Source organism: Catharus ustulatus, chromosome 9 (assembly GCF_009819885.2).
Source record: "Catharus ustulatus isolate bCatUst1 chromosome 9, bCatUst1.pri.v2, whole genome shotgun sequence".
NCBI lineage: Eukaryota > Metazoa > Chordata > Aves > Passeriformes > Turdidae > Catharus > Catharus ustulatus.
The window spans coordinates 23,915,149-23,936,745 of record NC_046229.1 but is presented as its reverse complement, the minus strand read 5'-3'; the positions used below and the strand labels follow the sequence as shown (position 1 = coordinate 23,936,745).

General features: G+C 46.2%; 1 protein-coding gene across 6 annotated transcripts; it reads left to right on the top strand.

Annotated features, from left to right (window-relative positions):
* Positions 1-459: 459 nt before the first annotated feature.
* Positions 460-21,297, top strand: LHX9 (LIM homeobox 9). 6 transcript variants are annotated; one of them, XM_033067220.2, is made up of 7 exons: positions 460-884; positions 1,124-1,256; positions 6,702-6,820; positions 8,518-8,720; positions 9,528-9,883; positions 15,220-15,422; positions 16,583-21,297. In XM_033067220.2, the coding sequence occupies exons 3-7, from the start codon at positions 6,704-6,706 to the stop codon at positions 16,838-16,840; spliced, it is 1,137 nt and encodes a 378-aa protein (XP_032923111.1). In that variant the 5' UTR covers positions 460-884; positions 1,124-1,256; positions 6,702-6,703; the 3' UTR covers positions 16,841-21,297. The 6 variants fall into 6 exon arrangements, with proteins under 6 accessions (XP_032923111.1, XP_032923108.1, XP_032923113.1 ...); XM_033067217.2 differs by having other exon boundaries at positions 6,538-6,820; XM_033067222.2 differs by lacking the exons at positions 460-884; positions 1,124-1,256 and adding exons at positions 5,312-5,555; positions 6,538-6,606.
* Positions 21,298-21,597: the final 300 nt, after the last annotated feature.

Below are 21,597 nucleotides of genomic sequence, written 5' to 3'. Positions count from 1 at the left end.
ATTACCACGCTGGCCACGTAGACCTGAGGGTCACATGGCTCAGGGGCGAAGGACAGAAACTGTCGCAGGAGTTAAGAGGAACGGGCAAACAAAGCCAAAGCGAGAAGTCATCTCGTGTGGCTGCTGCAAAACAGCTCCCCGGCCACAGGGTCCTCGCAGTGAGCTCCTTCCTGCGAGAGCGGCGCGGCCGCTGCCCCTCCGCAGCCCGGCCGGGAGCCGGCTCCTGCCTCCCCGACGGCTCCCCGCTTCCCCCTGGGAGGGAGTACGAGAAATTACTCCCGACCCTATATTCTTCTATTGTTTTGAGCCGCTGGATCAATTGTCATGAGTACTGTCACCTAAGAAGCAATGATTCCGATTCATCTTGGCATCTGATTTTATTCTAATGGGTTAAATTGGGTTCACTTTTACAATTATCCCAGGTTTGACTGCGTAGTATTGCATGACAACTCACAGTTTCATCGGGTTTGGCAAAGCGAGGTTGCTCCATGAATCCATATATCATATCACATCAGATCAGGCTGAAGTTTGCTGTTTAGCGACTCCATTTGAGAGGCTTTTTATGAAAGTGGGAAGGGTTGATGCAGTCTATGGCTGGTTCAGTACGATTTGAAAAAAAAAATGTGGAGAGATGGCAACAACCGGGGTTTGCTGCTCAGCTGTGAATAAGCACAGAACGAAAAAAACGACGTGATGGGGAAACGCTCAGCTCGCTACAATATTTTTAACAGCCTCTCAGTCCTCGCCTTTTTTTAATTTCCTAATATGTTCTTTGCTTTATTAGTTTTATTTACAACCAGCTCCCCATTAACACCTCACCTGATTACTGAGGAGCTGAGACAGCTAATCAAGAAAATCCAGAAAAAACAGCCAAAAATAGAGAGGTGGGGGTTTTTTTTGCTTTCATTCAGTCTTCTTTATTTATTTATTTTGTTTTCAGAAATATTTCGAAACAAACAGAAAATAAAAGGCAGGTATCAGTGTATATTGGCGAAAGGTCAGAGGTTAGAAATTCACGTCAGTTCTGTATCAGAGGCTATGCAGAGGGCGGGAAGAGAGAGGGAGAGAAGGGAGGAAAAAAAAATCTTTCCACCAAGCAGCTTGTTTATTTTAATTAACATAGGGATCCTCTGCTAGGAGCAAGGAACAACCTCCATCTACTGGCTAGATCATTGCGTCTCTTCTCCATTCAAAACCCATCCCTCATCACTCATTAAGGAGGGTACAATTTTGGAAGAAGCTTCTAAGGTCTCAAGGTAAGCTCCTGCGTGAGTGTTTGCTAGCAATGCAGCTATTTGGACCTCACGGATGTAATTTGCAGGGTGTTTCTTTGGCGTCTTGGTGTTGTTTGTTTGTTTGGGATTTTTTTTAACAACACAGAACGGTACTTTCCCCAGGTGTATTCGCAGATAACATTTCATGCATCTATGTTTCAATCTAGAAAAATAGCTCAGCTTGGGAAGGCTGAGGCTTTCAGCTCAATTTTTTAAAAATGCCCCTTCTTTTGTGCTTCTTCTATTATTATTTTTTCTTTTTTAATGGGATGGCTCGTTTCACCTGTCTGTAATCCAGTCTGTAAGGGAGTCCTTTTCAAAAGCAGCAAAATACGATAATTTCCAATGGCTTAATTACAAGCGGAGTGCAAATACGATTGCTTTTAATACCAGACAACGATGGAGCTGACAGTGCTGAGGTCCTGGGCGGTGAACAGTTTAATGTTAGACAATAATCTGCCTCTCCTGCTTTCTTCTGTCTGTGTGATCACTTGTTTGTGGTCAGTCACAGCGCTTGGCTATGGAGATATGTGTTTGGGATTACTATGCAAAGCACCCAGTTGTTTCTTATTTAAATGTCATCTCCCTAAGCAGATGAATACGTGTCTTAATTGACATGTTTTCAGATTACCGGGAGGTACAAGCACACTGGAGGTTTGGGGGGCTTTAATCCGATGCCGGTTATGGTTAAAGACACCCTGCGCTTGTGTTCCTCGCACCGCCAGCCCCGCGCAGCCTGGCAGGGGAGGACGGGGCTGCTGCCCGAGTCTGGCTGCGATGCACCGGCTTTAACACGTCCCTAACACAGCCATCCGAAAGTTGCTTTACACCCGAGAGGACTCACGGAAGGAGAAAGATTGTGATGGTAAAATACATTGTATCTGATTCCAAAGTGGAATTTTTAATAATGTCGGGCTTTAAAAAGAAAAAAAAATTAAAATTGAGATGAGATAAAATAAACCGCAACCTATTTGAATACTGAAAACTATATTAGCTATATTTGGTGCCGCCAACAAGAGATGTAATTCTATTCAGATTTCCCTTCTTTGTGTCTACATTGGCTGCAGTGCCCGCGGACTTTATGAAGAGATGAGACTGATCATTAATAGCACTGTACTCAACCACAAGCTCATAGAGCAGAAAATAGCGTTAGGATTTAAAAATAGACCTGGCTTTGACCAACGGACTTGCAGGCAACTGGATCGTAATCCTGTTGTTGTTATTACTACGCGCTTTAAATTTCTGGAAATGATTAAACTGGAAGTGTCTTGAAAAGTTCAGGTGCTGACGGAGAGGGTGTGAAGCTCTGGTGCCCTGCGGGGCGGGAGGCGCCTGGCCCGGGCAGTGCCCTGCGCCTGCAGCCGGACACGCCACGGCCTCAAATGCGGCAGGCGAAATCCAAACCATTTCTCCTCAAAGAACACCTCCTCCTCCTCCCCACCCCCACCCCCCGCCTGAACACCCTCCCCTTTCTCCTAATTATTGTTGGTCAATTATTAATTTGCATATAGACCTTGTCCTAAATCCTCCGAACTAAACGCGAGCCCGTTCACGCTGTGATAGGCTTTAGCCCGTAGCCCGTGGCCAGGGAGAACGGGCTCGGTGGCAGAGCGGATGGCAGTGACCGCACGCTGAAATCTTCCCAGGGCACACGCTAATTGCCAAGGTGGAAGGGGCTCCGGGTAGCGCCCGCGGAGCTGCGGGCAGGGGCTGCAGCCGGGCCAGCGGGATGTCCGAGGGAGCTCTCCAGCCCTGCGTGGGCAGGAAAACGCTGTACCTGCGGAAATCTCCACAGCGGTGTATCCCTCATCCTTCCCCTCAGCCCCCCATTAGCTGGGGGAGTTCGAATAGAGCCTTAGAGAAAGGAAAAGACCGAGAGTGCCTGTCACGTTACTAAAATATTCTGAATATTGCACATCAGATATTCTTCTCCAAATGCTACGGCAAAAGGAGATAAAAGCTCCCTGCGATGAGAGGCAAAGTGCTAATGCCGATGGATTCATGAGGGACAGGCTCGACAGATTTGGATTTTAGGTTCCCTGTGGTGTTCTTTGTGAGCTTTTCTCTCCCCCGCCCCCCAAGCAAACCAGCAAAACTGTACGGAATCCCTCGTGCTATAATGGCAACCTCTCGCTACCAGCCTGCCTTAGAGCAGCGGAGCTCCGGTTCACAGCGAGGAACGAGATCTCAGGAACATTGAAATAGATTTACCTTGATGTCCTACAGGCCTTTTGGAAACGGAGAAGTCACGTTTGATGCTAGCAACAAACTTTTAGTGTCCCTTTAGGTAAGAAGTGGTCTGCCAGCATTAGGATGTTAAACGGAAAACGCCTTGGAAACCCCTGGCCTCCTTTACTGGAGCAGCAGTAGCTAGTAGCGTATCCTTAACCGTACCTGATGGAGCAGAAAGAAAGGACCCTCTAATTAATTAAGTGTGTCTAACCGGAGGAGGCTCAGTCATTTCTGAGTTTTGTTATGAGTCTGCCCAATTATTCCTAACGGCGCCGTCGAGCTAAGGTAGAGACGGGAATTTAGCAAGCAATATTTTCCGTGTCTCTGTCTTGGACCGATGCTTTGACACCCCACCTCCAGAGCGTTTCAGTGAAGCCGAGGCAGCAAACGGGAGATAAACGGGCGGAGAGGGCAGCGGTGAACCCGAGGCGGGGGCACAACGTGCTCGGTGGGCACAGCATCCCCACTTTAGCTCCCGAGGGAACTGGGCCCGGCGGCAGCGGGAGCTTCCCCCAGACCCCTCCTCTCGCCGATCCCGGCGGGCATGATGAGTTTGCCGATCCTCAGCCCGGCAGGGACACGGTCACAGCGGGACGGCGGCGGCGCTTCCGAGAGGGGTCTGCGGGGCCGGCCCGGGCGGGCGGGGGTCGGCGAGGGTCCTGCCTGGCGCACGCCGGGGTGTCTTTGGCAACCCGAGCGCCACGGGAAATGCAGACCATTTCCAGGAGAGCACATGCAACACGGAACACGGGCAGGGTGGGTTACCCCGACAACATAACAGGAGGGGAATACAGAAAAATTTCTTTCGAAGGGTAAAACACCCAGAACAAACCCTGAACGTGCCTGTAGAGTGCAAAGACTGTATTACAAGGATTAGAAATAAACTCGTCTCTAAGGGAGATTTTTGACCTCGGTCGACAGGCACGCTGCGATTCCCCGAGCCAGGCGGGCGCACGCCGGCGGTACCTGCCGGGCGCAGGGCGAGCGGGGCCATCCCTCCCGCACAGGGGCTCGCCCCCGCCCGCAGCGCCGCCGCCCATCCCTTCCTTTCTCTTCCCTTCCCTTCCCTTGTCCCGGACCGGGCCGCTCCACAAAGCCGCCGGTGCCGCAGCAGGGCTGGTCCGGGCCCCGCCGCCCCTTGGGGGTGCCGGCCGCGCTCCCCTCCCCGGCGGGGCTGGGACCAGAGGGAAGCACCTCCCGACCTCTGCCCGTCCTCCCGGGCAGCCAGGGCGTCGCGGAGCGGCCACGGGAACGAGGGGGTGGTGGAGGATTGGGGATCCCGAGCGAACAGCTCCCGTACCCCGGATCGAATCACCTTGTTTATTTTTCCTGATGTCTTATTGTGCTAATTGACTTGTTTTCTCCAAGGAAAGCCTATCTTTTCCTCCTCCTTCCTCGCACAGATTTTTTTTCCCCTTCTAGTCCGGGAGTGCTCTGCAGAAGACTACGGCTTCTGGAGAGATCTGCCCTTCTTAAGGGAGATTCCCTCAGCCCTTTTGGAGTCTCGTTGGTTTTATAGCTATTACTCTCTTATTAAAACACACACATATATACAACACATTGATTTCCATCCAAAAGGGCTAATTACATTACTTACAGTAAATAGCAGCCCTGCTGTCCAGGGTCTAGTGTGCCAACAGAGAAAAAAAATCCCGGCTTATTTCACTTGATTGACTTCATCTTTGTGTGAAATTGTGTTTTATGAGCTGTATTCTGGCACTCGGAGGAATGTAGCAACATTCAATCTGCAAATAACATTAATTTTAGCTACTTAGGGGGAAAGAGAGGGGAGGAAACTTGCTGCCTGAATCTTGGGTTACATGGAAGAGGTGACTCGAGGAGCCCCTGAGGATGTCTCTGGGATGCTTTGGAAAGGAAGTGGGGGCTGGGGTACTTCTTTCACTAGTCGCGCTAGGGTTTGGTGTGGAGTGTCCCCCGGGGAGCAGGGAGCGCAGGACTGCCGCCAGGAAGATCCTTCAGTAGGGATCGAGGTGTCAGGAAACAGCCAGCAGCTGTTTCAGGGAAAGGCAAGGAAGAGTGGTGTGAAAAGTAAGTAGGAAAACGGGGAAAGGAGGGGAGGGAGAGCAGACAGAGAGATTAGCCTGGAAGGAATGCATCGCCCGGTCCCCTGCACACAGTGATCGCTCGCAGTCTGCGGCCGGGGAGCGGGCGAGGGGAGGGAGCCCTGCCAGGGCGTCCCCGGCCGGGACCGGCCCCGTGCAGTGCCCGCGGAGGGGCCGCATCCTGCTGCGGTGCGGGCGGGGGCTCCGCGGGGTAGCGGGGCTGGCAGCGCCCCGGGAAGCGCTCGAACTGCCCGGGCCGCCCCTGCCTCCGCGGCCCCCCGGCCCAGCACCCCTCCGCTCCGGCCCGCCCCGGCTGCCCCGCACCGGCGCTCCTCTTCCTTCTCCCGTTCCGCGGCGGAGCCAGGCACGGCGGGGCCAGCCCGAGCGGAGGTTCCCGCGGCGCGGCCCGGGGGCAGCGGGGTCCCCCGGGGGGAGAGCGGGCCACCCTGCCCCTCGCCAGGCGCCGTCGCCGCCAACTCCCGGGACTCCGCGTTTGGGGGAGGTAATAAATCCCACCCCACCCACAGCCCCGACCGTAATGTTTGTCACTGCTTGCCCATCACTAGGGGTTGAGAGGAGTATGACAGGTCTTTGTTGTCTGAATAAAAATCAGTGGCAGCTCAAGGGAGAGAACTCCTCCTACTAAATTATCAAAAATGGGCTGGCTTTAGTCTCTTAACAAATTGGACAGAGCTCCGGAAAGCAGCAGTCCCAAATCCAACCTACAGGCACTGGGAACTTAAAAGCAACCAGGGACTGCTGAAAATAGCACTTCTTTTTGCTTTCTTTGTATTCAAAACTATATCCTTTCCCGACCGATTCTACTGCCCCAGGTCCAAGTCTCTCCAGTCAGAAGCCCCAGCTCTCCAGAACAGTAACAGATCCTTTAGCTCGCTTTTATTATTTTATTTTTTAAACTAATTATTATTACATTTTCTCCCCCTTGTTTGTTTTCTGCACATCTTCAGGAAGCCCTCAGTGCTTGCGCAAAGAGAAGCTCCTATTGCAACCTCCCTCCCTGCGCTGTGCGCCTCGGTGTAAACATTTTGGATGATCTAAAGACTCTGGGGTCTGTATATGGAAATAGTGGGGTGCAGAGCAGAAGAAAATACTTGTCCTTTCCGTCCCCCAGCCATGCTTTTCCACGGGATCTCCGGAGGCCACATCCAAGGAATCATGGAGGAGATGGAGAGGCGATCCAAGACCGAGTCCCGCCTGGCCAAAGGGGGACAGATGAACGGCCGAGATACGGTAAGAAAGGAGCTGGCGCTCTTTGCAAGGGCATCCCTGCAAGCATGGATCCCCATCGGGACAGACCCTGACTTTGCGGAAGAGAAAGACGCTGTTTCCCTCTGTCCCTTCCCTGTCACCCCTTGCTTGTGGAACCCCTTCCGAGGCTCCCGTAAACCCGCCCGTAGCGCTGGGTGCTGTGCTGGCCAGGCTCGGTTTTACATTTGTCTAATCCATGTCGCTGCGTGCGCTCTCTGGAGTAACGGGGAAACCGCTCTAAATCGTAGCAGGGACGGGGGTTCAGCCCTTGCGGCGGAGCAGCCTTTGCTCCTGCTCGGCTGCCCGCGGCCGCTCTGCCCCTGCGAGCAGGGCTGCAGCTGGAGTTCCCGAGGTGTGCTTTATTTTTACTCTGCGCTTCTGGCACCTCCTAAATTAAACCTCAAACCGCGACTGCTTACTTTTCGTAACTGTCTCTGGTCTGAAGCGTGTGATTGATACAGAGGCACCGCTCTCTCTGAGTGTTATGCCGGCCGACTACTTTGCTCAGAAAGTAACATCGCCTCTTTCCTTAGTCCTTAGGACCAAAGTCTTCAGATATGTACTAAGGGATGGCGGAGAAATCGAGTGTCACGCTGGGCTTTGTGCAAAGCGAGATCTCTCTTTCTCCAACTTGTAGGGCTTCCGCCGACCGCGCACAAGGCTCTGCACACAAAGTAACGGCCTGGAAAACTGCTTTAAGGCTTTGGGCCATAGGGTCCTTTACCCCCTCTCTTAAATAAACTCATGCTTTGTTACATGCGGATTTGCAATGTAAATTTAACTCACCTTTCAATTGCTAAAAAGGAAAGGGGGCGAAGAACACAACTCCCGATTGAGAAATGAATGCGGAGTTGCCACTTTAAAACAGTTGCTACTTTAGAACAAGATGTTTGGGATTTTTTTTCCCCTTGTTATTTTATCAGCAAAAGCTGTCCCAAGTTTCACGGCCGAGCTTTTGTCTCCGCTGTCCCTCGGTCTCCCTTTGTCCCGAGCGGCACTCCTCGTGGGGAGCAGATCAATGGGAACTCACAGAAGTTTACTGACAAAAAGATGCTGGTTTGAGCTGAAGCCAGCCCGTGCCACCTTTCTGCCCACGTCCCTGGCCGGGCTGGTGAGCGTTCATACTCGCTGCTCTTTACACCATCCACCTGTCTCCTTTCTCTTACTCCTGTTTTAAAAGGCCTGCGATTCTTTAGAGACGTGGTTGTGGCTCGTTTAAATACGGGTGAAAATTTATCACAGAATGAGTGCAAGCCTGAGTCCTCTGTCATAAACTTTAGGAACAGCAAATCGGTATTTTTTACTTTAAAACACTGTTCCTGTGAAGTGCTCTAAGATTAAAATGCTAAAAAAACCCCCGGGGAAGCCTCAGACTCTAAGTTCAGAACCTCAGAAAAGAATGAGCTCTGCTTTTCTTACTGCGGCCTAATCCGTTGCTTTCACGTATTGAAACGACACGAGAGCACGGGGAGAGGTTTACTGCGAATCACGGTGAACACTTCACTAGCGGGGATGGTCCCGGCTTCCCCTTAAACTTCCCGCCAGGAGTTTGGTCCCAGAGAGCCGTGCCTTTGTACGAGTGCCGAGTCCCGGGCCCTGCGCAGGACCCGTCCCCAGCCCGGCCTGCCTGCCTGTCTTTCTCTCCCTGTCTCATCCCTTGTGGTGTGGTTGTTTTGCAGAACATGCCCCCCATGAGCCCCGAGAAGCCTGCTTTGTGTGCTGGTTGTGGAGGGAAGATCTCAGACAGATATTACCTGCTGGCTGTTGACAAACAATGGCACCTCAGGTGTCTTAAGTGCTGTGAATGTAAACTGGCTTTGGAGTCAGAACTCACCTGCTTTGCCAAGGACGGCAGTATTTACTGCAAGGAGGATTACTACAGGTACAGCAATCAGTCCTCATGGGTTCAAAACACGTCCCCTCAAAAGGCACTGAGAACCGAAACGTTCTTTTCTCCACACGGGCTTTCAAAGGTAGCTTTTCGCAGTCAGCGATTCCTTAATCCTTAGTCCCCTCAGAAAAGTCTCGCACGTTTCAAAATTGAACGGGCCGTCAGGGGACGCGCTGACTGAGCATGTGTGGCGGTGCACAAACAGGCGAAGGCTCTCCCGCTGCTCGGCGGCTTCCCTCCGTAAAGACCCGACCGAAATTCCCCTCTGCCCGCAGCTTGCCGGTTTTCCCGAGGGCCGGAGCCCGCCGCTCCACCCAGCCCCGCGGCCGGGCCCGGGGAGCGGGCCCCGCTTGTCCGTGTGTTACCGCTGTCCCGCGGCTCTTCTCGTTTGACAGGAACGCCAGGAGAGCGGGCACCCATTCCCCCCGCTCCGGCCAGCCCGGCCCCGTGCTCACGGGCAGGGCCTTGGCCAAAGTTCTGGAATAGGGCAGCTCGGCGGGGAGTGCGAGGCGCTGCCCCTGGGACCGCAGGGCCGGCTCCCTGAAGCTGTCCCGACACCAGGCGGGCCGGAGCCACAGCCGTCCTGTGTCACACAGCCGTGTCACACAGCCGGTGTCACACAGCCGATGTCACACAGTCGATGTCACACAGCCGGTGTCACGGGCCGTCCAGGGGCCGGGGGTACGCGACCCGGTCGGGGACAGGCTCCCTCACGTGGCCGGGAGGGAAGGCGGGAGACACGGGGGCAAGCTCTGCCATTGCCATTCTAGCTGATGCCCACTCTTCTGTTTCCTTCAGAAGGTTCTCCGTGCAGAGATGTGCCCGCTGCCACCTTGGGATCTCAGCCTCTGAAATGGTCATGAGAGCCAGGGAATCGGTTTATCACCTGAGCTGCTTCACCTGCACCACCTGCAACAAGACTCTGACCACGGGCGATCACTTTGGCATGAAGGACAACCTGGTTTACTGCAGGGCCCACTTCGAGTCCCTTTTGCAAGGAGAATACCCCCCTCAGCTGAGCTACACCGAGCTGGCTGCCAAGAGCGGAGGACTGGCCCTGCCTTACTTCAACGGCACCGGTACGGTCCAGAAGGGGAGGCCCAGGAAACGAAAGAGCCCTGCCTTGGGAGTGGACATCGTCAGCTACAACTCAGGTGGGAAACACACGCCGAGTCTGCCTCCCGCTCCCCCGAACAGAGCGTTCTCGGGCTTCCGCTCAGCCAGGCAGTGCGTGAGTAACTCAGCCAGGCCAAATCTTGCTTAACCATTGGAAAATCAAACAAACAGCCCTCTGAGGGTTGGAGCGTTTGCAGGAAAGCTAACAGCAGCCCTCCTCAAAGGCTGTCTTTGCCTATTAATGTCAAACACCCAAACTTAGCCACTTCCCAGGGTAAAGACAAAAAAAAAAAAAAAAAAGAAAAAAGGAAAAAAACCCCAACCCCAAAACCACATAGCTCTTTCTCTATTGGAATCTCAGAGATACAGTTATCATTATTTATATTTGACTAGCTAAAAGCATTTCACCACTTAAACCTCAAATTACGAGTAACCAAGTGAATCAGAAAAAACAGAATAAAAGTTATAGTATATGGTTCCTACAATGCCAATTTAGTATGCATATAACTCGATTTATATATTGAATTTATAGTGGTTAATTATTCAGGCTGAATAATTCTGTTTTACTGACACATAAATGATCAAACTGTACAAGAGGTCAACGAATAAATGTTGTTTCCTTAACTAAACCCTAACAAATGTAATTAAGAAGAATGGTTTCTGTTCTCTCAACAGTAGGAAAGGAACAAGTTTTAAATATCCTCAATAACTCCACTCGAGAACCCAAAGCGTGTATAAACAGGGCTAGCGGACAAGGGTAAAGGAGTTTCAGGTATGACCAAGCAGCTGAGGCAGAGTTTCATTAGATGAAAGATGAAAGCAGTAAGGGTAAATACGAATTAGCAAACTCTCCACTCCAAAATTGTTTAGCGATACTTCCCGTGGACGGTAACAGAGGGAAGCAAGCCGTGGGAAGCAGGAGTGCAAGGTGTGCTTCCCCGTGAAGCACGGAGCCGTCCCGGCTGGGCAGGGAGCCGGGAGCTCCGGCCCCGGGGCTGCGGAGCGCGGGCCGCACCGGGAGCCGGGACAGGGTCAGGGCCTCCCTTCCGACCATCGCGGCTCGGTAACAGCGCTCCGCTCTCGGCCCGGAGCTCTCTCCCCGGCACCGGGTTCAACCCGCTGCTACTGAGATCCATAAGGAATCTTCCACCGCCCCCCTGCCCTCTCACCCCTCCCCCGGCACCTCCTCTGGGGCCGCTCGTGAAACGGGCTTTAGCTGGGAACCAGGGAGCTGTGCAAGGCGATTTCATCTCCTCTGATGCGTAGACCTTGGAGCCAGGGTAATCACTGCGCTAATTGTTCCTTGTTAATTGAAGATGACATTGGAATCCCTGGCTACGGAGCAGCTTCCAATCAATCCTGAAAGCTGCTAAAGAAAAGGGAACCTGTAGCGCAGCCAGGAATCATTCAGCCCCAGCTTCCAATGGTGAATTTCCCGTGTGCCCGCGCTCCACTCTGGTCTCTATCCCTGGTCCTCACAGCATCACCCGATTCCCCAGATTCCTAAAGGGAAATAATTCTAGGGACAATTTAGCTTTAAAATTAGAATCAGAAGTTATGGTAAAATGAAGAGTCGTGGATATGATAAAGCTCTCCTTAAACTTCAGATCAGGGCTCAAGAGAGACATTATTTGCTAACGCTGACATAATTTTTGTGTGCTGGTCTTAAAACTCCCCTTCTTTACAACAACGGGACATATAAGATGTACCACTGACTCCAGATCAGATTAAAAAGCACCACCCATTATGAAAATACAGCTCAGTGCATTGAGAACTCACAGAATCCTCCGGGCAACGGAGAGAAAGAAGAACAGACCAAAACAAATCAACAAACGCTCTGATGCTTTGGACTCAGGCTAGACGGCTGAGAAATCTCTTCTGTTAGGGCCGCGATTTTATTCTTTTTTTATAAGCAATATCTAGCTATGTCCAGGGTTGACACATGGTCTCGAGAAAGTTTGCAGCCAAACCGTGCATCCGGTGCAAACGGCTCCAGCCCATTGACCCACTGCGCTCCAGACCCAGGGGGAGGAAAGCGAATCTGGAACAGCTACGAAATGCGTTGCAGTAGATGAAACCACTTCTTGAGATTAAAAAAAAAAAAAGTCTTTAACTAATTGGCAGCGACTTCCCTGCACAAATTTTTCGTTCTCTGCCCTGTGACTCTGTAACCGCTCTCGCACGTAATCATTTACAAAGGGCAAGCAGTCCGCCGAAATTAAATTTCGGATGCTCGGCTGCCGCCTTCCGAGGGAGCAGCGGGCCCCGCAGCCCCGGCCGTGCCGCGGAGGTGTCCGTGCCGTGTCGCGGAGCCCTGGCTGGGGACAGCCCCTCCCGGGGACAGCCCTGCCCCGCACAGGCCCCTGCACCAGCCGGACACCGCGCCGGACACCCCCGCAGCTCCTCAGGCGGCTCTCCCGGCGCTCCGGGGCTGGGGGCACCGCCGCTGTGACCTCCCCAGCGAGCCCAGTACCTTCCCAAAGAGCCCCGGCCGCGGTGCCCGTACCATGTGCCAAACCATCATGGAAAACCATCCCCAGCTTTAAAAACGAAACTCCAACGGAGCCAACAGTTTTACCCAGCTGAGCATGAGCATGTGTGTATTCACAGCCATCCAGCAGGCCTGCCTTAGATTTGTGCTGTGTTACAGGGGAGCTGAGCCCTGGTCCAGAATGGAAAATCAGACTGTGTTGCAGAATCTGCAGCAGCTTTTCTATTCTGTATTTTGCCTGCTAGTTTGATTTCTTTTTCACAGCTCTTCGGTTGTAAAGTGGAAACACAACAATAAATAACTCAAAATATTATGAGGTAAAAGTCACTCATAGTTGCAGGCTGTCTGGAATTAATGTGAAAAATTGATGAAACTATTCAAAAGCACTTAAAACATTCAAGGCTTTCTATATATTACATCTTATATCATATAATTAATATGTATTTTGAGGGAAACTGTGTTGACTTCCAGCTTAGAGGATATAGAAATGAGACTGAGAAGAAGATTCCCTTAGGAAAATATTTTACACATCTGTTCCTCAAGGAGCTGTTTACTTTGTTTCATTATGTGTGTGTGTGTGTGTGTGTGTGCAAAACTATGAAGAGTTCACTTGAAGAATTCTTGGCAATAAGAAGCAAACTATTCCAGCTCTTTTGAAAGCAAAAATTAAACAACCCTCCAATCCTGCTGCAAAGAAATGAGCAGTGTCTTGTCTCACTTTGTGCTTTCCCTTAGTTCTCCGGGAGATAGTGTAAGACTTCTCCATGATGTGGCCAAACCACACAACACTGCGTAAAACAGAGAGTGAGCTGTAATATTGTCTAAACCCGGATTGTCTGAAGATACTTGGAGTCCTCTTCTCATATTGTCTTGAAAATAAAAGCCAAAATAAAGCAGACGATTGACAAAAAAAGAAAAAGAAAAAAACAAGAAAAAGAAAAAAGGGTAGAGTACAGAAACAAAGACAGTTAGCAGGACAGAGGAACCTGAGGAAGTTTGGGTTGCTGCTGTAAGCCTGAGTGGCCGAGGAAAAAAACACAAACAAGCAGCTTGCAACTCTGAAGTAAAACCTGAGGACTGAATTCTGATACTCTGATTTATGTCAGCTCATAAGTTACAGCCCACGCACTTTGACTGAAGGCAGTATGATTGCTTGTGAAAACAAGTAGTAAATACAATCCAAATCTGGTCTGAAATTGTTTTTAAGGCAACTTTCAACTCCTGGTTTTTCAGAAGTGTCAGCTTACTTCGTTTGAAAGTACCGATATACTGCTTACCAGGAGCAAAGCTAGCTATAATTAAATATTCACCTGATTTTCTGTCAAAGTGTTGTCTTACCAGCATCTGTTCATGTTGACTTGTCTTATAATTCAAAAGAGAAAACACCTTCAAGAAGCTTTTTATTTTCTTGTGGTTTCAAGTTGCTTCTCCTCTGTTTTCAGCACTGCCAAAATCAGTCTCTCTGTATTGTGTGCTTTCCCTCTTTCTCTTCTCTCTCTCCCTCTCAATTAGGAGTGGGGATCAGGTAGGCCTTGTAAATAATCCAGTAACTATTGGAAAGCAGTTCAAAAATCAAAATGAGCAACCCAGTCGAATTTACAGACGTTCTGAAACATTTTTAATTAGCTCTTCTTTAATTAATATTCCCTGCTATGATGACACCATTAATTTTCTCCTGTGTGACTGAACTATCTTTATAAAATGAGATGCTAGGAATTGCTAACCCTTCTGTTTAAGCTGAAAAGCACAGACGCATTTCTTACTTTCCTTTTTGCTAATACTGTAATTTCTCTCTCCAATATGAAGCAATGATACCACCATCCCCAAACAGCTGCAAATCTTGTGTACAATTCACACCCATAAAAGTGCAATCTGAAACAAACTTATCTTTCATAGACACTTTGAAAATACTGAATCAGGGAAAACAGACAAACTTTTCAAGTTTTGAGTCCCTAGCTGCTTGCTTGTAGAAATGTCCTAAACCAGTACTAACTAAGACCTACTGCAGATTGGGACTGGGGGACTGGATCAAGCCTTGAAGCAACTGCTTACTGCTTCCTGGATATGTCTGACAAATGAAGGGCTTCGAGCAGTTCATATAAACTCCCAGGCAGAGTCCAAAAGCATTTATTTTATCAGCAAAACCCTCAGCTTTCTTGATGAACTGTCATAACAAACTTTCCTGCTGTATATCTCTTTTTATAGGTGCTTGTGATTTGGGGGAAAAGCTCAGGAACATTCAAAATGCTGGCTTGACCTTTATTCTTCTCTCAAGCTAAGAATGTTTCAATGAGTAAGATTTCAAAATCTGAATGAGATTTCAAATGATTCTTTGAGTGCCCAAAGCAAAACCATCACCACGGGGAAAAGACTTGTTTGAAATAAATGCCAAAGGAGAGAGAACTTTTGAAGTCTGCGCTTAGTAGGTACAGGCTTGGGGACATAGGATAAGGATAGGAAATGATAATATTCTGGATCTCTTTTGGTTTCATCATTTATCACATCTGTACTTATCCTTGTACCACCTTCCTTCCTTCCTTCCTTCCTTCCTTCCTTCCTTCCTTCCTTCCTTCCTTCCTTCCTTCCTTCCTTCCTTCCTTCCTTCCTTCCTTCCTTCCTTCCTTCCTTCCTTCCTTCCTTCCTTCCTTCCTTCCTTCCTTCCTTCCTTCCTTCCTTCCTTCCTTCCTTCCTTCCTTCCTTCCTTCCTTCCTTCCTTCCTTCCTTCCTCCATCCCTCCCTCCCTCCCTCCCTCCCTCTCTCCCTCCCTCCCTTCCTTCCTTCCTTCCTTCCTTCCTTCTTGTTACTCAAGATTTTTGCCTTGATTCATTTATCCTACATGATTCATAGCCACTAACTCCTTGTTCCACATTATTTGTTCAACAGGTTGTAATGAGAATGAGGCAGATCACCTGGACAGAGACCAGCAGCCTTATCCCCCATCCCAGAAAACAAAGCGCATGCGTACCTCCTTCAAACACCACCAGCTCCGTACCATGAAGTCCTACTTTGCTATCAACCACAACCCAGATGCCAAGGACCTCAAGCAGCTTGCCCAGAAAACAGGCCTGACCAAGAGAGTTCTGCAGGTAAGAAGCCACATCAACAGGCTTGATAGAATTTTCCCCTGTTAGTCAATAGCCTCTCCCTTACGTGTAACTACAGCAATATAATAGAAATGCTTTTGCTGGGTGTGTCCCTAGTGGGTGTGCAGAGGGGTGTGCTATTAAGTGGCAGAAGTGCCAAATGGGTGCCTTACTGCCCCGAGGCAGCCAAACACCAAACTGTGGTTTATGCTTAGCTGCATCCTCACCATGAAGAAAATATCTTCAGAGTCCACCCACCCAGCAGATATCCTGGGGCTGGTGGTCTCTCCGTGGTGACTGCACTAAGGATAGAGGTGGCAAATCTACAGATTCTATGGGTAAAGCCTTTGGACTCCCCTGGAGGAGTTAAAGTGGCCCCTCAGTAAGCAGGTCCCCGATGTGTTTGAAGCAAGCTTTGACCAATATGATCCTCCAGGACCACCTGGCTCCCTTCTCAATGCTTGTTAGACAACTTTTTTCCTTAAGGGCCTGCATAGTCAAAAGGCACTTCCCTGTGAAGGACAGCCTAGCAAATTATGTTAAAAATCCCTATATGGTCTGTGATAGCTCAGTGAAGTTAAAACAAGGTGTGTATTACATGCAGAGTGCCAAAGAAGGGCAGCGAGTGAGGTAGAAGGAGAATCTATTAGAGGCAATTCCTTGTCCATGTTACATGTCACCTCAAGCACTGCCAGTGAACCTTACAGAACAGAAAGGCGAGATGACCCATATCAACAATCTGTAAGACAGGGACGGTGTAATTACCCCTCCTTCCTCTTCAGCCTTTTCAAATAATCAAGGCAAGCTTTCAGCCTTGGCAAAAATCTGCTCACTCACCCTTTGCCTCAATCTTTATGTGTCTTGACCCCAAAGCTACCCAACGCAAGAAGCACCACGTGGCCATCAAGGGAGCTGCTTTCTTTGGCTAAGTGAGCGAGCAGATTTTTCTCAAGGCTGCTCTCTGAGGGTTGTAAGCACCTGTAGCACTGGGCCTGTTCACAGAAAGTCAGTACCACCAGTAGCAAGAAAAGCTATAGAATGGCTTAGGTGATGTGCCACACAAAATCAAACATCAAAAATGAATTTAAAAAGCAAGAACAAAGACAAAAGTAAGCAAAGCAAAACAAGCATCGGTAAAGAAATCCATTGGGATTGGTTTGCAGGTTTGGTTTCAAAACGCAAGAGCCAAATTCAGAAGGAACCTTTTGCGGCAGGAGAATGGGGGTGTCGATAAAGCTGACGGCACCTCGCTCCCGGCACCGCCCTCAGCAGACAGCGGCGCACTCACTCCACCCGGCACTGCGACCACTTTAACAGACCTGACCAATCCCACTATCACTGTAGTGACATCAGTGACCTCTAACTTGGACAGCCACGAATCCGGGAGCCCCTCACAAACTACCTTAACGAACCTTTTCTAACAGTTCATTTTTTTTTTTTTAAATTCTTACTCTTCATTATTATTATTATAATTATTATAATTATTATTATTATTTTCAAGCCTTTAAAAAAAAACCAGAAAAACAAACCCACAAAATATTTGGGAAAATAAACAGCTTGATGTGTAGCATCTGCAGCCACCTGGCAAATGAGTTTGAAGTAATGTGTTGCTATAATATACGAACATTTATTGTTGGTAAATTGTACTCAAATTCTTTAAATTTATCAAACAACTGAAGAGAAGGTGATGAATCATCCTAATAAGTGCCTCTTAAAATTGTATGTTACTTATTTCCAGAACCTTGAAAAAATTGATTGTTAACACCACCCCCAAAAAAGAAGATTCTATTCCTCCCCGATAACCAGATAAAAACCATTTTAATTATAGCCAAAAGTGCTGCTTCAGGATTGTGTATTCACTTCCAGCATTTAAGCACCCCAAATTTAATTTTATTTTCATAATGCATCCAAAAGTTTTGTACTATTCATTTTTTAAATGTTGCAAAATAAATACAAAATGAAATAAACTAATAATGGGAACAGTCAGCCTGGAAGTACCAGTGCTCTTTCCTAACGCAGTAGTCACAAGCCTGCTCCTCCCTGAGCACTGGGGAATCTCACTGGGATAGTTAAACTCCTCTGCCAGTTCTGCACCCAGCTGGGATGTCCTTGGCCACCACTGAAAGCCATGCCTGGATGGAGGACTTGGAGAGAGAGCCAGTGATGAGAGCACATGTGGGTGAGGATGGCATGACCAGCCCGTTGGTCTCCAGATTTGTGCCCCACATTGAGGAGGCAAGACCTGGATAAAAACCTTCAGAGCGAGCTCACTCCTATAAGGATGTCATTAAAGTAACAATAGCAGAGTAACAATGCAAGTGGAGAGTCCTACTGATCTAAAATGTTGCCTAGGGAGGGGTTTTAATTTTTGTCTGTCAAGCAGCTCTGAATTTTTGGAATTAAAAAAGATAAAAATTGCAGTTGGCTACATGGCTTCGATGCCGTGCCTTCAAAGCAAACAGGAGGTTGCCCAGTTACTTTAGTGAGCACAAAAATAATTTTCAAGAAGGTGTCTGCATGTTTACTATTCAAATGAACTTTTGATAAATCCTACTTTTTTTTTTTCAGGGAAAATGGAAATAAGCAAAATATAATTTATTAAGATGTTTAAGGAAAAAAAAAATCAGTACAATTTATTCATTACTATTTTGAATTTTCTTTAGATGTTTCCTGAGATTGTATCAGACACTTGGTTTAATACAGGAACTTAAAATCTTTAGTTCATTAATATCTCTAACATATACTTTAACTTTTTAAACTTTGTATAAAAGAAAAAAATATTAGCAAAAATCCTACAAAACCAGGAATTGGCAGTGAATAACTTCAAAGCCGATAAACTCAGAAGCCTTGTGGATGCTGATCTGAATACATTTCTTAGTTTACAATAGTGATCCTTCTTTTTTTTAGTTTTATTTAAGCTAAAAGTCTGAATGGTCTGGGCAGTGGTGAATGTTCATTTGTATCCTTTTATTGTAGTTGAACACCAATTAGATTGTGGAGAGTCTCAGAAACAAAACCGAACAAAAAACCAGTCAAGATCTATGTCTTGCTTTTAGTGGATTGTTAAGAATAACTTTGCACATATACCCCACTTTTTAGACACCATCAAATCTCTTTTTGGTGGTCTAAGTGGCTATTTAATATATTTTAAAGGTGTCCTTTTTGGCTGTATAAATGTGTGGTTACATATTGACAGTTCACTGCCCACATTAAAGTGCATTATTGTAATTTTTGCTCAGGGTTTTTAGAAAATTAGCACAGAAAAGTAGCTTATTTTTAAAAAAGATGACGGAAGAGATGTTAACACTGTAATAGAAGAAAGGTGTGTTTGCCATTATATATTTAGCAAGTATGGTTATCATCTTCTACGGATATTGAATCTTGACTTTTCCTATTTCTATTACCTTATGGGCATTTACCACTAACCAGACCAAAAGACCTTGGTAAGGCTGAGATCTTTATTAATACACTTTTACAGGTAAAAATATTGATACTTATAAATTTTGTTCTTTGACAGAACAATATATGGTACTAGAGATCTACTTTATTAAGTAGACTAATTAAAACTCAGTTCTACTATGTGCCTTATGATATACCTTGGGAGTAAGTTTGTGAAAAATCAGGATATATGTGTTGTTTGTTAAATTAACTGTTTTAAGCCCTTTTGACACCTCACTAGTTTTGTACTGTTTTACCTCTTATTTCTGAAACTCTTTTTATGGTGTATCCTGTTAGAGGGGACAAACATGTCATAGAAAGCAGTTGTGCACTCTTTCAGATATAGTTGATAAATCCAATAATCTTATATATTGAGCTTCGTGTTTATAGTACAGTAAGTGGTCTAGCAAAATTGTCCATGTTTCTTTGTTTATTGATAAATGCATTGTATAGAAACTATTTCCCCTAAATATTTATGGACCAAACAATTGTGATATATCCTATTAAATTTGTGTGAATAAACCATTTTGAATCTAAAGAGTTTTATTTCCCATCAGTTTTTTGTTGTTCGGTTTTTGGGGTTTTTTTTTGGGTTGGGCTTTTTTTTTGTTGTTTATTTTTTAAAATTTAAGGTCTACATGTACCCGTGTGTCGCTTTGCTTTTACAGTACCTATGAACAATTGGTATTAAACACAGAAACACGGCCTTTTAAATATTTTAAAGTACAGTTCCTTTTTAGGTTTTCAGTTTCTTCATATTCAATGTATATGCTACTGCTGGTGCAATTTAGATTTTAGCCTTTTAACCTCCTTTTTTGAACATGCAAAGTAATGCCCCACTGATTTGATACTGAAACCCTGTCTTAGCCCTCTAAAAGAGCCAGAAAACTAGGAGCTAAAGTAATTGCATGACAAATATAACCTAAATAGTATGATGAAATGAATCAAGATTTAATGCTAGGTATATTGAGCACAAAATAGAATTGCAGACCCCGAAAAGCCAGGTTGCTCTGTAGTTTAATAAATTGTCACTATGATTTCTTTCAGGGAGAACAAATCATGGGGCATTACAGCCAAACATCCCGACGTTTGAAAATTCCCTAAAGTATTAAAAGAAGGGGAAAAGTTTGATCGGAAATCCACTGCAGTGAAGACAAAGACAATATTAGGTTATGATAATCATACATTTAAAAATCTATTGAGCCAAAAAATAAAAAATAAAAGACTCGATGTCATTTCCTGAATGTTAACAAAACATACGTTATTTTATGGTGTCTAATTAACAGAACCGAAGGCTTCAACAAATTGTGTGGTATCAAAAACCAATTTAGAGAACCTATGTATAAAACCAGAGCAACCTGGCAGCAATCTACCCAGCCCATATTCGAAGAAACCTTTTCTTTTTTTTTTCTTTTAAAAATCACATTTGTCAAGCACAAGTACTTGTAAAATAAAATCTGAGCGCATTCATTCCACTTGCTTGCTAATGTGTACTAGTCATATCTGTTAAATGGATTTTTGTAAATTCAAGGAGAACTTTTCACTCATCCGAGATCATAGGAATCAAAACCCAGTAACTTTAGTACTATTGTTTCCGAATTAATTTTTTAAAAATGAGACAACTCTGCATGCACTTTTCCATCTGTCACATATAGTGTACATTTCTGTATGATGAATTTCTCTTTGATGTTTCTTGTATAATACCTTTCATTAATAAACATTTTATTTGATGCAAACATAGTTAACGTTATGTAAACACATAGCTAATTGTTCCAACTAATTTCAAGTTTTCTTTTGAAAGGAAGCAGTACAGTGCAGTTCCAATATGCTATATATACATATATCTAAAATCAAAAAGAATGAGGTAGCAATACTATTGCACAGTGTAAAATTTTTTCCTTTGGTGATTATTTTTTAATTTTTTTAACTTCTTGTATAAAACTGACTTGTTTCAAAAAGAAATTCCTGTCAGCATCAACAATAAAACAATCCCCAAATTCTTCATCAATATAAGAAAACATGAGAAGTCCAGTGTGTATTTTACACAGTGACTTTGGAGTAAGAGGATATAATTTGTGGGTCCCTGAGCTGTTTACATGGTCACTATGCAATGAGCAAGTTTGCTACATAAAGTTGGTCCTAAGATTCCCAGTCCAAATCACAGATGATTTTTACAAGCCAACAAGCAAGTGTAACAATAACCAATTCTTAGTAATGAGGTTTTGTAACTGTTAAGCAACTATTTGCAGAAAGATTTTTAAAAATATATTCCTATTTAGCTGTATAGCCAAAGCATATGTTAAACAAATTAACATATAAAAGACTTGCCAGAAAATCTTTCATTAAGATGACATTTTTATTATATACTAATGAACCCTATGTAAACAATGTAACTTTTATGAATGATGGACATTAAATATTTCACTTACGTGTATCCTCAGCATTTTGCATGTTTTCTTAAACCTTTCCAGTTTCAGAATCCTAAAAAGAAAACCATACAACTATTAACAACATAGCACAAAGTTATGTACAGGTTACTGCAGCAATCTCTGGAAACCGGTAACTAAGAGTGTTCTAATGGCAATAAAAAGGTATCATTTATTGGTGGTAATTATGGGAAGGATTGTTTAAACAACAGTTTTATGGTATATTGTAAAGTTCTATTGAAAAAGGTTAGCATGGTGGACTTAATTTGAATCAGCTTGATCAGAAATTTAAGTATATTGTGAAATTCTTAAGT